The 17,974-nt window shown below is 42.5% G+C and overlaps 1 protein-coding gene across 1 annotated transcript in view; it reads right to left on the bottom strand.

Moving 5' to 3' along the window:
* Positions 1 to 17,974, bottom strand: part of LOC119913424 (mitogen-activated protein kinase kinase kinase 11) — a 54,289-nt gene that overhangs the window by 11,086 nt on the left and 25,229 nt on the right. The window contains exons 2-9 of the mRNA XM_038732851.1: positions 16,669 to 16,849; positions 12,724 to 12,872; positions 11,456 to 11,631; positions 9,931 to 10,177; positions 6,407 to 6,523; positions 2,366 to 2,537; positions 2,147 to 2,259; positions 1,436 to 2,056 (exon numbers count right to left, since the gene is read on the bottom strand). Of these exons, the coding sequence (XP_038588779.1) occupies positions 1,436 to 2,056; positions 2,147 to 2,259; positions 2,366 to 2,537; positions 6,407 to 6,523; positions 9,931 to 10,177; positions 11,456 to 11,631; positions 12,724 to 12,872; positions 16,669 to 16,849 (1,776 nt within the window). The remainder of the gene's footprint in view (positions 1 to 1,435; positions 2,057 to 2,146; positions 2,260 to 2,365; positions 2,538 to 6,406; positions 6,524 to 9,930; positions 10,178 to 11,455; positions 11,632 to 12,723; positions 12,873 to 16,668; positions 16,850 to 17,974) is intronic.

Below are 17,974 nucleotides of genomic sequence, written 5' to 3'. Positions count from 1 at the left end.
GTTGTTAGCAAAGGAACAGGCGAGGCATGTCTGCTCAGTACCTGGGGGCGAGCTGTAAGAACCTCTCTGTGGCGAATCCAAAGGCTTTGTGAGTCAAACGGACCAGATATAGAGTGTGAAATGTTACCACAGGGCACTCTTAAAGCCCTCATAAAGCCCACTCGCTCTTAAAACAACCAATACCCACGCATCTGTCATTACGGCTCTTAACTGTGTTAGTGCATCCAAGAAATGCATATTAATCTTTGGGAAAAACATGTCAATGAACTGTAAGTGACAGTGCTGCTGATATGCAGATGATATCTGTTAGCATGACACGTGAATTAAAACAAAAATATAACTACGCCCCAAGAGAAGAAACAATTGCCTATTTTCACATGTAATATTGAAGGGGAAAATGGAAATGAATGCTAATCCTTCTTGAATGTGATCTTTTATTTGTGTCATGTGTGCATCCTATAGCACTCGGGCATACATTTGACAAGCCTCCATATGAAAATCTGGAGTGTAAATGCACTCAAGACGAACTGCTGAGCACCAGCCAAATTCCCAAACTATGTGAGGAAGTGGGCAGAAAGACACCGTGTTGGCGGTGAAGTCAAGAAAAGACTATTGGCAATTCTGAAACCAGCACTTTCTGTCTGCCTGACCGGCCACACAGCCGGATGTTTTGCATTCATCTTCAACTTTGCAATAAAAGAAAACTCTGACTTGAAAGAGGGAAAACAAAAGAAGATTGGATGCTAGCTTTGCTTAGCAAGTATTAGCAGTGAAGTATGGAAGACCAGCTGCTACCTGAGATATGCAAATAGCCGAAGACAAGCTTTGATGTAAATGAAAAAGCGGGTGCAGCACTGAAGCTTCCCTTGTGCCAGAAAGATCTTGCAAAAAAAAAAAAAGCAGGCACAATAATAATTCTGCACGAACTGTGAAGGTACATTGTAATGCTGGGGAGGTACATTATTCAAGGTAAAAGATCCAATTTCAGCGTGGGGCCTCCTAAAACATGCTCTCACAAGAGCTCTTGATGAAATGCAGATAAATTGTGCAGATTACTTATGAACCAAATCATGGATCCAATCTGGAGAGGAGCCTGCAATTTAAAGGGGCACTTTCATAAAGCTGGTAGACTTGCAAAAGACAAATAATTAAAATAATAACAGTCAAAATCAAAGCAGTAGAGGCCGAGAGTCCCACTCCCAAAACGCCAGGTTCCCACACTTAACACCCATAATGCCATTTGGTATAATCTCTTGCTAGACCCCAACAGTCTGGTAAAACACACACTTCTTATTAAATTTCACATCCCCAGTTAGTAACACAGGCTTTCTTGTAACGATGTGTGGATGCTCCCAGTGACTAGTTTGTAGTAGTAGTTTGTGACTGACTTTGACTTGTAAAATTAGTACAGTGCGCCTTTAACAGTCAGACTGACCTAGTTGAGAGGCATGCAGGCCTTGGCTGGACCTCCTCCTTCTGTCAGCTCTGTGCTCCCAGGCCTCACAGCCCAGCTCCCTTTTAGTCGAATGGGAACTTGGGGTCCATTCCTCTGGACTGGCCCAGCTTTGCTGCGTGGGGGTTCTGGGGCTCTGCGGACTGTGCGGCGACTGCGGCGTCCAGTGACTGCTCCTCTCACGGGGGTTCGGCGGAGGCGGTGTCAGGGGCAAGGGCTTCAGTTCTTGGTACTGCAAAGCTAAATCCAAGAGCGGTCTAGGGAGCAGTTCAGAGGTGGAGAAGGTGATGAGATCGTCCACTACTGGGGGGTCTGAAATGAGGGGTTTAGGGAAGGAGATCTCCGGTTCGGAGGGGGTGCGATCTCCTAGGGAAGAAGTGTTAGTTCGAGGGGGCACCCGTGGGGAAATATCCAGGCAGCGACCTAGTCCTACGGAGGCCAGGAGGGAGCCACCGCCCAGCAGGGCCTGATGGGTGCTCTTAATGAGACCACCAAGGGAACCTCTCTCAAGCCTGGGAGAGCCCACCGGAGAGGAACCCCCTTCCTCACTGCCCGAGTCTCGCTGAGGTAGTGGAAGCCGCAAGCTGTCCTTTACTGAGGAGCCTGCAGAGAGAGAAAATTGTTTGTTTTAAGTTTTACAAAGACAGGGACTAACGGAAGATATGTGGCTGGCAGTGAGGCGGCGTGGGATACCATTCTGAGCAGAGGGAGGGGTTGGCGCAGAGGGTCTGTACTCCTCAAAGTCATCCTTGGATTCGCCATTCTCATTGCTGTCCGACTCCAGGAGCTTGGCCCTCATCGACAGACTTCAAGTGGGAAGAAATTTAAAAACATTTCAGCATGGTGATGAAATGAATTACATTGAATGTAATCAAATCCTTGTATAAAAGAAAAAGGGCAGTCCTGCTGTACCTGCTTTCCTGGGGACTAAGGCGCAGGACTTTAGGGCTTTTGGGACTTTTTGGGCTCTGGGGCCTCCAGTTGGGGCCCAACCTCAGGTCTCCATTGGCTTGTTTAAGAGAAGGGGCCTCTAGAGGCCAGACTGGGCTCAGACCAAACGCCCGGCTGTTGTCACTGGGACTGACTGCAGAAAAAAAAGGAAGAAAAGAAAACAGGGTTAAATTAAAATGAGCTTCTATGTCATCAGTATGCATACTGCTTAGCTGTATTTTAATGAGGTGAGCATTTATAAAAATACCAGGTTTCACCAATAAATTGACGCGCAGCTCTGCAATCATCTCCAACACAATGACCTTTAATTGACTCCTGCTACAGCTAGAATTCATGAAACTCCCGTGCCATTTTTCTGCACAGCTTAAGAGCTGATTAACTCTAAAACTGTTTTAAGATTACCTCGTCACGAGGATATAGTCTAGATGGTAACCTCCAAACGGTTCACAGAAGAGAACGTGTGAGAAGAAGGAGTGGAAGTCTTCTGGGAAAAGATGAGAGGATGTGCAGAGTGCTAAAAAAAAAAAAGTTGGGATTTCACCTGCCATTCACTGTTCACATGCTTTACCCAGGCTCTGGCACCCTGTCTCATCCTACCAACTGTGTTGCGCAGCTAACAGAGTGTGTGAACATGCTGGGCTTCCTGCCACAACACCTCCCAACATACAGACTCCATTCACAGCCTTTAAGTTTGTGATTTGTACAAGGGCGTATTAGGGGCCATTGCATTTATTTTTACAGAGGGCTTATGTAAAACTCGAAAAATTATACTTATAGTATAGAAGGAAATATCTCATAATAGTAGTTTGTGAAAGTAGCTTATATGTTGTTATTAACATCTGCATACCCTGCTTTACTAACCTTTCTCGGAAACGTTTGCCAGGGTCTTTTCTCAGAATATTACTCAGCTCCACAGGCTCTGTATTTTTTTCTTCTGCTTACAATGGCCCTAAAAAGCCGTCGTAGATTTGTGATATTGGGCTATATAAATAAAACTGAACAACCAACACATTTGTGACTTTTAGACACAAAAGTGGTCTGGACACCATTGTATTAAATGCAAACAACAAACTTACTTTTTACCTACTAAAACCTACTTAGTATTACCTAGTATTATTATTATAAACCTACTATTTTATATCAGAGTTCTGGTGCTGCTTACTTCCAGTGGTTACCTCAGCTTCATAAATGGGAGAAAAATAAATGTGCTCTCAGAATGGACATGTATTATTTTTATTGGCCTCTACTAGACTGAAGGCCTGGCTGATGCACTTTGCCTCTCATCACTCTCCAGCAAAATGTTTTCAAAGCAAGCACAAAAGTCAGGTGATGGTGCATTGCAATTTCATCAAGATCAGAACTTGGCTTGAAAAAGCTCCCCTTTCCGAGCATATTCCTCTGTAAACACATTTCATTTTGCAATATGCCATCATCTTTTGATGGAATATATCCTGTTGGTTATAATACTTTAGTATATTTCACAATTTCCTCCTCTGCTCATCATCTGTCTCCTGCTGAGACAAAATGCGAAATCCATTTACTGCTATGAAACAACAAGAGTCTACAGCCATGCTAGTGGCTCTTTGGGGCTGTACTTAAGCACAGAGGAGCTTCCAGCAGCTGTTTCTAATGTCAGTGTGGTAACCTGCTCACAATGACAATGATTTTTAGCACATATTATGTTCACCACCTTATTTTAGCTTGGAAGTGTGCTAACATTTGCTAATTAATATTACATAATACTGCTTAGGATAATATTTACATCATCACATAAGCGGAGGTAGCCTGGGTGCATGGGGCCGGCCGACACAGGGCCCACACTGCCTATGTGGACTATGAAGATTTTCCTCCGCTTATTATAGTGGACACGAACAAACAACAACAGTATATGATGATACGCTGTACCGGGAGAATTCAGCAGCTTTTATCAAATGGAACAGTCTCTTCACTCATGGTTTCCATGGTAAACCACCACAAGAATGACAACAAACACACTAGATTCTAAGTAGACACATTTTAATAAACATAACTCAAATAAAGTAACATTTGTATTTTAATCAAATGGCAAACTTATTAGCACATTTTAACAAAACTCCCTTCACCCTCTGAGGAAGGGGCATAGGCTGCGTGTGCGCAGCGGTTTATTTACGGCATCAACTTCCACTGGAAGCCTCTCAGGAGCATTTCTGCAGCGAAGCGTGTAGCCTGCCCCACGTTAATGACTTGTTTTTAAGTGTCCTTTTTATGCTTCTACTACATTCTTCAAAGCTCTCTGTCGCTCGCTTTCGTTTCTCGTCTTGACGGGAACTACCACAGGGAGCATTTCAGAATAAGAGTGTTTTACCTGCTGGACTTTGCCAACAGATTTTGTTGATTAGGGCTTGCTTTTTGTGCTTCTACTATGATTAAGTAGGCTACGTAGTGAAAATGTTAGTTTTTTATCTGATTTAACTGTGTTTATTGTTGATATATGATCAGGAGTCTGTAACGGGTATTTTATTTTGAAAATTGACCGTTTCTCTGCCGTTTCTGTGTCTGACTTCCTGCCCGGTTCATCTGCGCTGAGCTGCTTGACGCTAGGACGCTGTCTGGATGCACTCAGTCTATGGACGCACTGCAGCGCTTCCTGTGTAAGCACAAACATTTAGTAGAAAGGCTGCTCCGGCAGCAGCGAAGCAGACAGACTCAGTGGACTTTCGGAGTAAGTCTGGGGTCATGTAAACTTGGTTAATATGTCTTTGTAGCAGGTGGGCCCACGATGAAGCTCAGCCCCCACTGTGCTGACAGTCTAGCTCCGCCCCCGCACATAAACATAAATGTGAAAACTTAAATACCTCTGGTACTGGAATGAGCACTAGGACTAGGAGGGAAGCACAAAAACTAATCCTGCCCCCACAGATAGAACAAATAAATGAGGGTAGCAATACCTATAAGTTGTCAGCAAACATGATGCATTCACTGCGCCCTCCTGTACTAATTTGTATGAACTGAACACTGCTGAATGAAGCTCGGTGGACTCATGCAAATCAATCTGGCAGTTCTCTAGACAAATAAGTTGGGGGAAGCCCCACCAATAAATCACTGCTTGCTACTGAGAGGGCAAGCATAAATACCCACTAAACACATTTTAATGACAGGCACACTTATGGCTTAGTGATTGCCATTAAGGAAAGCCATTAGGAAGTAAAGAAATCCAGCCCTCTATTTGATGAGTAAATGAAGCTGGCAGATGTTTTGAATTTACTAACCACTTTTTCAGATAAATGTTTCACCGCAATTTGTGCTTTCACGTCAACTCCCATTGCTACACCACAAAATTTCCTTTATGGGTTTTTGGGGGGGTTTTGTTAAGACGTCCAGTGGCGTACTGGCTACAATTTCCCTCCAAAGGAAAGCGATCTCTGGGCGTTTGTCTGAGAGCCTGACAAGCAGAAGAGCATTGTAAATCTCTGCCGCTGCTGCAACTCTTCTCAGCCCCTTATTCCAGAGCAATGAATTCCACCCTGCTTATTTTTAAAGCAAACCACACTGTAGCCACTACATGTATGTAGAACTGAGGACTCCTGGAAAATACAGCCCAATGGCTCCCCCTGCTGCAACAATGAGGAAACAGCCGGCAGGGAGAGCAGAGCGTGGAGTTGCTGTGGAAAAAAAGCTGCTGTGAAGTGCTGAGCAGCTGAGAGGAAGTCAGATAATATTTGGACTGGAACAGACTGCTGAAAAGGGAAAGGGTGTGTGTGTGTGAGAGAGAAAAAGCAGCGAGGCAGGGAGAGAGAGAGGGGAGGCACACAGGGAAAGGCAAAAAAGATGAGTGGGTGGTTGGGAGCACATGAAAGGAGAGAATTTGGAAACTGACAGAAGTAATGTTGCAACATAGTCTGTGTGTGCATTCAAAAAGGGGAGATATCCTACATTCTTCTTTTTTTTAAAAAACGTCTTTGGAAGCACAAGCGTATGTGCACCTGTGTGCGTTTATTTCAACAGGAAAATGGTTGCACTCACGTTGGATCGCACGGAAACGTGGGCCGAAGGAGGGTGAGGAGCCCGAACCTAAATCAGGAGAGTTCCGCCTCTTCTCCAGGCCCGGGGAAGCCTGGACTGTGATCTTATGAATGAAATCTGCAAAAAGGACACACATGCACAAACATATACGACAGATGTTAGACCACCTGGACGGCAGACACCAACCACGATATGCACATAAATGCTGTGAGGAGAGTGTTTGTTTACGGAGAACAGAGAACTTGCGTGGCTAATTTCTGTGCTGTGTTTGAGTGGGAACTGGCCATTTCATCTTCAGCCTAGCAAATAACTACTAGCTGTGGCTAACAGCATGCTACTGCTACTACTTGTAACTACCTAACACAGCTAATAACAAGCTACAGAGCCCAGTAGGTGTAAGGAGGGAACATTTGAATAAATATTTCCCTAAAATTGGTAATTTTATGCCCTAAAATGACAAATGATTCCCTCAAATGAACTCATATAAATTTGTTTTCTACGTCTCTCTGTTCAGTAATTTGCATCCTTGTTCCACTTAATGTTTTCTTTGGAATTAATGACATCTGCTCCTTCCTTTTCTCTGATAAAGGGCAGCAGTGCAGGGCAGAACTATTTCTGCTTGTCAAGGGATGTACAAGAAGGATAAAACATCGTGTTTAACCATACAAATATGGAAGTAGATGAAAATAAAACTACTAAATCAAAAGAAATAAAAGGTGATAATGGCAGATAACTGTACTAATTCCAGGAATGATTTTCTGAAGATTTTGCCCCTGATGCTTCCATATGTTCCATAGCAATTAGCTTCTAGTTGTAAGCAGTAACATCTCGTAGCAGTAGCAAGCTAGAGCTTACTTGCTGCTGATGGTAAAAAGTAAAAGGGTATCAGGAGGGAACAACAATTTATTCCCTTAAGTTAGTAATTCATGCCCTCAAATTATAAACCAATACCTCAAAATAACATTGCACTCAATGTATCCTTTTCCTTCCCTCAATCTCTAATTATTGCTCTCGGCTTTCTTAAATGTCATGTTTAACTGCAAACACCTAAAGTACTATTAACCAGGTATGTATGTATGTCAGTGTAGGTCTTTGTCGGTGAAGCACAAGAAAACCGTGCAAGGAACGAAGAAACAAGGAATTATGTTTTTACAGAAATGAGAAGTCTTTCCTCCGAAGCGTCATGTGAAGCAACGTCAGCAGCTGATTGCAGCCGTCAGTGGGCTATAAAAGCTGTAGACCCTTTTGATGGAGTTTGTGTCTGCATGTGTGCACTGTGCTAATATTAATTTAAAAAAAAAATAGGTACACAGTTATCACTGCCAGAGCAGCATGTTTTCTCTCTGTAGCTGCGGCACTGTGTCCTGCTCAGAGGCACAGGATCATTTCTACCGGCACAATGCCTTTCTTTCTTTCATTTATTCATTATCTGCATCTGTATTTATTGATACTCTGATTGTGAAGGCATTACTGATCAACCCAGAATATGATCATGGTGTCTTTTTCAACACTGGAAATGATTTATCAGGCCAAATGTTTCAGGGAAATATGAAGTGATGTAACTCATATCAAAGCAGATGTTCAGCAATAATCTAAAATAAATAATGTAAATTCAATCTTGCTGACAGACCGACTCTCTGACCTCATAGTGAAATCATAGTAAAAGTTAATGGGGAAAATAATGGTCCTTTTGTTGTTCAGACCTACAATGAACACAGATTTATATCTAGATGGTGAATCAGAAAACAAATCAAATATAAAACTCAGGAGTGACACACATGAGTTTAATCTGATATCTGTTTGAAACTCCAGAGGTGTGTTGATGTATTAGATCAGTCCGATCAGCTGCAGCGTCCAATCAATAAGTGATATCCAATAAGGGGGCGTGTCAGCCAGTAAAAGACTTCCATGAACCCTGCTCTTGTGTATCCTCGCTCATGGCTCCTTGGAGATCCCTAGTCACTCCTGTGAGCACAAACAAGAGCTTTGGGACGGCCTGCAAGGTGGTTGAACAAGAACAACTTCACTGTTCAGGTGAGGAGCAAGGAAATGTCAAATAAGAAACTTGCTGGCAACTGAGCTGACTAAAGCTACATAGTGTTATTAGGAAGTAGAACCTGGGGCTAAAGATTAAACACAGAATGGATGTTGACACATTTCCTTTGCAATACTGATCACTTCTACTCAAAGTGTAGCTGGAATGACAGCCACATCACAGAAATTATGCTCAGCTTCCTCTATATTCCCAGCCTGTTTATTCTGTGTATATTTCGCCACTATACAACAAGCCAAATTTGGGATACAACTGCAAAGCCTCTATTAGCCAAGAATTGATTTTTACATCATATGTTTTTAACCTTTACATTTTTATCCTTTATATATATTTTTTTGATTCTTCATATTTCACACGCCTTTTAGCACAGCCATAAGATAATGCCACTAATAAAACCTAAAAAACTCTAAATAAGAACATCATAAGCATGTTCTTATTCATATCTACTTCCAGAGAATATGAGATAAAGCATAACATATCAGCTACTCCACAGGGTACACACAGAGCAAGAGCAACACAGGATGCAGAAAAAAGATAATATAGTACGGGGGAAAAAGGAAAGGAGGTTAGAAGGAGAATAAAAACACACACTACAGGATCCAGAGGGGAGAGGACTGAGAGAGAAAACGGGTGAGGGAGGGACACTTAAAAAGGAAGGTCGAGGGAGAGGCACGGCGTGAGAGTGAGAAAGTGAGAGAGGCCAGCCAGCAGTGTATCCATGGACAGGAAGCGCCGAGGCGTGGTTGGCTCACTCTCCCCTCTCATCAACCCCCCCCACCACATCACCGCCCTGCTGCTGCTGGGAAAGGCCTTACCACAACACACACACACACACACACACACACACACAATACATTTACGCATGCTTGCTCAGGCCAAAATACACTCACACACGCATTAATACACTGGATGTGGGACTGCAGTAGGCTGTGTGACTTTGTGATAGCACTTAAGAAACAGCACCCAGCTGAGTGTTAGGGGAAAAAGAGGAGTGAAAGCTGAGTGTGTTGGTCAGTGAGTCAGACACATTATCCACCTTTCACAGGATGAGTGCTGAATTCACATACATGACTAAAGATGGTCTGGCTTTTGTTGCAGGGCCCTTTTTAGAATAAAATCGCGAGGGAATGTTTCAAAGAGTTTTCACATTATTTAAGTTATTGTACGAGAACAGAAAGTAGGGCCAATCTGCAGCCTCCTTTTCTAAATATCGGCCTTTAAACGTACACAAGTCCGGCCCTGACAGGAACCTTCAGCAAAGCCGAGATACAAAATTACAACAGTCCAACCACAAAACTGTCTCCCTCATTTACTTTTCTCAGCTCTCTTGTATTTTTTTTTTTTTACTGTTGTTGTTGATGTTTTGAGCCTAACGGCCTTTGGGATGAAATTTCTCTCAAGACAAGTTGACAATATCCACTAAAGACTTCATTTGTGACAGAACTCAAAAACACTTCAAACAGACACACACCTTGAGGCATGCTGATCTTCTCGCCGTTCTTGCTCTTGAGCTTGTGCTTCTTGAAGGTGCCCTTCCGCTTCTTGACGTTGGGTTTCTCCTGGTTCTGGTTCAGGTGGAGGATGAGGAGGCTGAGCTCACGCTCGAACACGTCCTGCTCCCACTGGGCCAGCTGCTGCTCACGCTGCCGCAGGAACTCTTCGTGGGACTTCTGCTCCAGAGCCGCTCGCTTCAGCTCCTCCTCACGGCATCGCAGCTCCTGATGGAGAAGGAAGGACTCTCAGATGAAAGAGATGTGGAACCGCAGGTTTCTTTTCAATATTCTACCTAAGATGACAGCTCTACTGCTCAACTCAATTAGCTTATTTAATAATATAATTAAAATGATTACAGACCAAATCTATCATCTCCTGTCCTCAACCAGTATAGATTTATCTTCAAACTTAGCAACCTCAGAAACAACTGTTATATACCTGATATATATTTAAACTGCATTGCTCCCATCAATCTTCACCAACTAACTTCAACTATCACTTCATCTAAACCATCAACCTGCCTCTTAGACCCCACCCCTACCAGGCTGCTTAAAGAAGTTTTACCCTTAGTCAGCACTTCTTTACTAGATATGATCAATCTGTCTTTATTAACGGGTTACGTACCACAGTACTAGTACAAGTAGCTGTAATTAAACCTCTTCTGAAAAAACCCACTCTTGATCCAGGGGTTTTAGCCAACTATAGACCTATATCTAACCTTCCATTTCTCTCTAGGATCCCTGAGAAAGCATTCGCCAAACAGTTGTGTGACTTTCTACATCGCAATATTTTTTTCAGTCAGGATTTATAGTTCATCATAGCACAGACACAGCACTGGTGAAAATTACAAATCACCTTCTAATTGCATCAGACACAGGACTTGTCTCTGTACTTTTCTTGTTAGATCTTAGTGCTGCATTCAACACCATTGATCATCATATCCTATTTCACAGACTTGACCATTTAATTGGCATTTAAGGAGCCACTTTAAGCCTATTTATCAGATCAATCTCAGTTTGTACATGTTAACGATGAATACTCCAGGCACACCAAAGTTAGTAATATTATTATCAGGAAACACTCCATTGACTTTCATTGTTATGCAGATGATACCCAATTATACCTTTTATTCAAGCTAGATGAAACCAATCAGTTAGCTAGCTAAACTTTAAGTAAGCCATAAGGATGTAAAAAACTGGATGACGGGATGTCTGATGTTAAACTCAGACAAAACTGAAGTTATTGCACTCCTCTATATATAAAGATATAGCTACTCTAGATGGCATCACCCTGACCTCCAGTACCACCGTGAGGAATCTCTTTCGGATTCTTCTTTTTAACTTAAAATATGATCTTTGTTGAACCTTTTAACCATTTTGCTTTAATTGGATAGATGCACCAATGGTTTGTTTGATGGACACAAGATCAGCATAATCGTGATGTGAAATATTTATGACTATGTGTTTCACACAAGTGATTACTGTGTACTGACTGCTTCTTACCTTCTCTTTTGCTCGGAGTTCATTGAACATGTCCTGGATCTCCAGTTTCCAGTCCTCCTGCAGGGAGTGGAAGGAGTCCTGCGGCATATCGTCCTTCACCTGCTGCTCCAGTGCCGTTAGCTGGGCCAGGATGGAGCTGAAATTGGGTCTGCGGTGAGGGTCCTGGTCCCAGCACTCTGTCACACACACACACACACAGCAGACACAGTCAGACGCCAGGGTCCACACTGCTGCACTTGTGATAGTGTGACAGAGTCATTACTAAAACAACTGCACTTTATTAAGCATGAATGCGTGGCTGTCCTCACACTGATGCAGAAATAAGGAAGTAGTGGACCAATGCAGAGTAAAACAGATAGTAAGGCGGTTCAGGAGTTTCTCTTCTTTTGAGCATTTTCTTGAATCAATGGACCTGAAAGAAGGAAACCACTCATCGATTCCCCCCAATCCTCAAACATACTGATTTGCATTAAAAAAGAAGAAAGCAAATATTTCGGCCCTATTGAAAGGTGTAAGACTTCAAATCAGGTCAAAAGACTTATTAAGATGGATGTTTCTGCACTCTTAACACTTCATATTGAATGAGTATCCTGCAATCCCTCTAATTTTATTTACACATGCTTCAGGCACTTTTGCTAGCACAATCCAGAGTCAAGCTGATCACTTATTCAAAGTGTTATGCTTAATTAACTTGCTGTGGGTTTTTTTGCATAATTTGCAGCAACACTTTGGGCACTACAAGCAGATCAAAAACCAATCCGATAATTAATTAATCCTCTGAGGTGGCTATCGGTGGTTTTGTGCTCTGATCTCTCTTTTTTTATATATATATACATATATACACACACAACTGTAAAAGACAAACTAGCATCAAGAGAAGGGGCTATGCAGAAGGAATGTAATCTACTTCTTGGCAAATTGTATGTCAGGAGCGAAGCAGATAACAGGCTGGTGGCATGTCAGAAAGTACCCAGGTGACATTTCTTCTTTAGCATGAAACTGAAGAAAGGAAGAACAAAAATGGGTACAAACATATTGCACAAGGTGGCTCCAGCACAAAACACTTCCTCTCCACGGCTACATTATTAGCAACATACAGGATTTGTTTTCTCTCATTTTCAACCCAGCTTTGGGGAAATGGAAAATAGTGCGTGCCGGAAACACCAATTCGATCTCACGCAAGAGTACTCTCACACCACTAAGCTGAAAGTCAGTGCCGAAACAGTGCATTCGATTACATTTTCTAGCATAAAAAACACATGACCCACCGGCCATGAGCTGAGCAAAGGGTTCAGGGCACGTGGAAGGGATGGGCAGGGTGAGCTTGTTCACAGCGACTCCGTAGGCGACTGCAAGGCCATCAATCCCTTTGTAGGGTGCCTCTCCTGTTAGGAGCTCCCACAGCAGAACACCATAGCTGGAGGGGGAAAACACAGACAACAAGGCATGAGACAGTATACTCAGACCAAAATTAGACACAGGATAAATCTTGACACATGCTACATGATGAGGTAAAATGTGCTTTATACATGAGTATGAACTGCTTACGGACTATTTAAATACTGTATATGATGGTGCTTTTAAAAGGAGAATCACTCATTAAGTTGTGAACTGACATAAAAGATAACATTGTCTACTGTCTTCATATATTTCCGGATAAATTTCAATAGTAATTTTTCTACTTCTTGTACAGCACATTATACCTTATACAGTTATTACCAAAGCACTGACTGGTACAGAACTAAGAGACATTTGTGCAGTGGAATCTTTTTGCTTGATGAAACATATGCTTGCAGAGCAATGTGAATTCATGCATGCAAAATTTGTACAAACACAAACACACACAGGCCTTTTGAGCCCACACAATGGGAGCAGCCCTGTGTCCTAAGAAGATGAAGCGTGGCGCAGGACTTGGATCTCCCACACTGTCAATTAGCCCTTGCCTGGACCTGACTGAGCGCACTGCGGAGGCTCGCTAAGTGGAGAGCGCAGGCCGCAGCCCTTTTTTATTTAGTTCTTTAATTACAACTTCCACACACTGTGACTTTGCAGAAACGCTACTCATCGGCTCGCCCCGAGGCGGTCGTCGGCTCTGCGTGGCGGCAAGACATAGATTACCCTTCATTTTCAGAGCAGTGCTGCCTGCCTGCCTGCCCGCCCTCCACTCGCTCATTTTGCTGTTTTCCAGATTGTTTTGTGAAAACGAGCATGTGTGTGTGGGTTTGTTGTTGATGGACGCTGGAGTTGGAAACCGTGAGGATGTGTGTGTAAGATAGTGAGATGGCACTGAGCCCTTTAGGGTAGTAAAATGCTGTACACTCTTACTAAATAGGGCTCCTAAAGTACCAGAAAATGTCTTAAGTAGCTTGCACAATAGCAGAATCCTTTTTGAATGTTCTCAAGGACACTTTCAAAAAGGTTCTTATAACAGCATGCTCAATTGGTTTCACATAGGCTCTATATGAGGCTGCAAAGAACCATAAGAATGGATGAAATGGGCCAAATCCACAGGATTAAAATTAAAGCACAGCATATGAGAGTAACTGCCATAATGCAGCAGAGCCATGAATGTGTTATTGCTTCAACAAATATCAAATATCTTTTTCCCTATTGCTGAGCAAAAACACCCCTGCTTGCTTCACTCCAAATACAAATTCACTTAAAAGCCATCGTGAATCCCCTCAACAAATCACTCAGCTATTTAAGTCATTATTATAAAGCCACAAACCATAATCAAGGGACTCTTCTCTTTCTGCGTGGATGTGACCAAACACACACACACACACACACACACACACACACACACACACACACACACACACACACACACACACACACACACAGAACTATTCCCAGATAAAGGGCCGTGGTTAGGTCTGGTGTGTGGCCTCCTTCTCTGTCTATGCTGGAGACAATGGGACAGTGTGTAGTACACATGTCCAACAACAAAGCACAGAGCTGCTCTTTGAAGAGACACCATCACATGGCTGTGGCGGCCTTGCTGCAATCCATCACTATGTCCTCCATCTCTTCATCTGTCTCCCACCATCACTTCTCTGCACTTTCACCCTTCCCCCTCTATATCCATCATATTTTCTGTCCACAGGCCCCTGCGGCAGATCCACTCTCTTACTGAAGAGCTGCAGAGAATTGCTGCAGACTTCTGTCTATATATACTTATATACTGTTTGATTATATTTCAGCACTGCTACAAAAGACTGAGGCATGTCAAAGGGGCATACTCGACAGTCAGTCATGTCAGGGGACTTACAAGAGACAGATTAACAAAGAAAATCAAAGCAGGAGATGTTGACTTTCAGCCTCTGGTTTGGGTCAAGGTCAGAATGAGTGAACTGACTTAGATATGGAATCTGGAAATAGCCTAATGAATTCTAATGGTACCTTGTACGGCTTCTAACTGTTCTGAGTCAGCCCCCGGGAAAGCACTGTGAGGTGATTTCGGTGTTGTGGCCACACTCTGTAGTTCAGTATGTGACATTCATTGGCCCAAAAAGCAGGGAGTCATTGTTTTGTCACAAACCCTGTGAAATGTCTCGTATTATCACAATTTGACTCATTCAGTCCAATCAAAATTAGATAGTGTAGAAGAGCCAAAAGTCTCAAACATGAATGCTCTCAACCAGCAAGAAAAAGACCGTAGTGAGTGTAATGTTCCTACTGCACCAGATGAATAACAACTTACTGAACAGCAACATGGTCTATCTGTCCCTTGCAGACTGTCAGTAGACTGTCCGGATTTTGTACCTCCACCAGGTGGCGTAGTTTCACGGTGAACACACAGTGAGCATGCTCCATGGGCCAGAAAACGCAGCACTGTGCGGGAACCCTTGGAGGCTTTTTCGGCATATGCGCCTAGTGAGCACGAACGAATGTGGCGCCATCAAACGAGGTATCCACTTCTTTTCAATACATGCATGATTCTGAGGGTACAGTTGTCGCCATCTTTGCCGAGAGTTAGACAAGAAGACCGATACTGCTGTCACAATTAAAGCTGGGGCCGGTACTGTCGGTGAAACCAGCAAGAGGAAGACAGATTTTGAAAGAATCCAACCGAAAACACCCCATCTCTTCAGGCCTCCCTCCAAAGCTATTCCCCCAAAACACATTTTCATGTTTATGGCTGCCTTTCGATCTCTCTCTCTCTCTCTCCCTCTCTCCCTCATTATGAGATAACTGTTGTCATGATTTGCCACTATCTAAATAAAATTGAATTGAAATTAAATTGAACTATAGTCCTTCTGCAGCCACAGATACCAGAATTGTTTCGTTTTTTCCCCCAGACATTTACAGATATGCGAATACAATACAAACAATCTACCCCCAGCATTAACTCATATATAACATTAATGACAAACTTTATAGGGTGGTTAGGTGTGTATGACTCAGAGATTCCTTTTCTAAGAACCACCAGGTTTGAGTTACAAGTGTAAATTGTTCAAACGTGGACTAGCTATTAGCTGTCTGTTTCTATAGAAACAAGAAAGCACATGTTTCTGTGCAAGCCTTCACACAGTGCAACTTCATTACCAAGCGTTTTTTGCTATACATTCTTGGGAAATCCCTCTTAATCAGACATGTCACCGTCACCATAGAAACACTAACATTAGTCAGTCAAGCAACTTGCATCAGTCTGGTGCCAGTGAAGTTAGGATTGTTAGATTTGGTGCTTTTTTTTTTTTTTTATTATTATTAGCTCACGATGAAGTATGAGTTCAAATTCAATAGGCACCGATGTTGACTGTTACAGAGACAACCTGTGACCTTTTGGTTAAAATTTTTCTACACATTAATATATAAAACATACATTTTTGTTCTACCCAAGAAGTTGGTAAAGGTTACCCTTTAACTTACATTTCGACATTGACATTTCAGGAAATACATCTGCTTGCATCCTCCACTTAGCCCCACTTCATATTTAGCATTCAGATGTTAGAGTAGTTTCAATCTCCTCATCTAACTCTCAGCAAGAAAGTTTCCTTTAAGGTGCTGTGAATCAATCCATAGCTCCTATTTATAGAAATTATGAAGAATGCAACAGGCTTTTGTTAACATATGTACTTTAAAGCCCACATTTGCACATCATAAAAACTGGTACAGCTAAATTCCATTACAAATTACATGGCAGCTAAATACTGCTGAGCATCAGGAACTTCTACATCTGCGCCCACACAGAAACACACACAAGCACTCACCTCCAGACGTCGCTGCCCTTGGAGAAGGTGGAGGACTTGATGACCTCGGGGGCCATCCAGGCGTAGGTGCCCGCGGTGCTCATCTTGGTGGTCTTGTGCCACTCTCTCGCCAGGCCAAAGTCGGTGATCTTCAGTGTCAAACCCTCCATACATTCATTCTCTATGGGCTGAGCTAGAAGGACTGGAGGAAGAGAGAGGGGCAAAGGAGGAGAGAAAGACAGGTAAGTTTAAAAACAGTTAAATGAGTTGAGTAATTCAAATGAAATAAACTGCATCGCTGCTTTTTTTTGTGCACTTTTCTTGACTGTAAAAGAGAAAAGTCATGCAAGACTGAGCTTATACTTCAGTACACATATTCACAAATACTCAGTTTCTTTCTCACTTCCTCTTCTTGTTTTGTTGCCACCACAATGCAATGACTGACAATACATTTCCACGAGTTCAATTGCAACTAAAGGGGACAGAGCGTTTGCTGTCAGGGCCCCGAGGCTCTGGAACAGCCTGCCCGAGGAAATCAGGTCGGCTGAGTCAGTGAACTCTTTTATGTCCCTTCTTAAAACATACATTTATAGGAGAGCCTTTCCCGATCTTATTTGACTTTATTTTATCCCTTTTATTTTATTGTATTTTACTAATTTTATATTAATCTGTATTTTAGTCTTTTCAATGTTTTCATGCTCTTATCTTGTTTTTTGTATTATTCTTTACACTTGTTAAAGCACTTTGTAACTTGTTTTTGAAAAGTGCTCTACAAATAAGGATTATTATTATTATTATTATTATTATTATTTTTATTTGACTGATCACTGTAAATCCAGGTACATAAATCCCCGTCCCTTTAAACAAGTGAAATGATCAATGTCCCTAGTGGGTGATTGGCTGCAATGCTTTAAACAAAAGTCTTATTTCTTCAGGCTTTGTCTATAGCATGACCAAACTGTTTTTGTTCAAAATGTTTCCACCCAAGTGAGCGCTGTCGTCACCCTGGACTGGCTAAACATGTGGGTCACATGGGGACGAAAAGAGAGGAAGCACCATTTTTAAAATGAATGTTAAGAGTATCTATAAGTTTAGGGGCTGTGACTGCAGTGCAATGGGACTCCTGCCTGATGCACATTCTATCGTCTCTCATTGGGTCACATCGTCACTTTTTAGATAAGCTAGCTAAAACTTTCCCTAAACAGTTATTTATTGACCTAAGCTTTGACTTAGCCCCACAGGAGACCTCACGCCCAATTGCAACTTCAAACAGAGATGCGTTTTTTTATAGTTTTCCATCATCGATTTACAAAGATCCACTTTGCTA

Source organism: Micropterus salmoides, unplaced genomic scaffold (genome assembly GCF_014851395.1).
Source record: "Micropterus salmoides isolate LMB-PRFRI ecotype aquatic unplaced genomic scaffold, ASM1485139v1 Ms_hic_scaffold_2, whole genome shotgun sequence".
Taxonomy (NCBI): domain Eukaryota; kingdom Metazoa; phylum Chordata; class Actinopteri; order Centrarchiformes; family Centrarchidae; genus Micropterus; species Micropterus salmoides.
The sequence above is the reverse complement of the archived record's forward strand: the minus strand, read 5'-3'. Positions and strand labels throughout refer to the sequence as shown.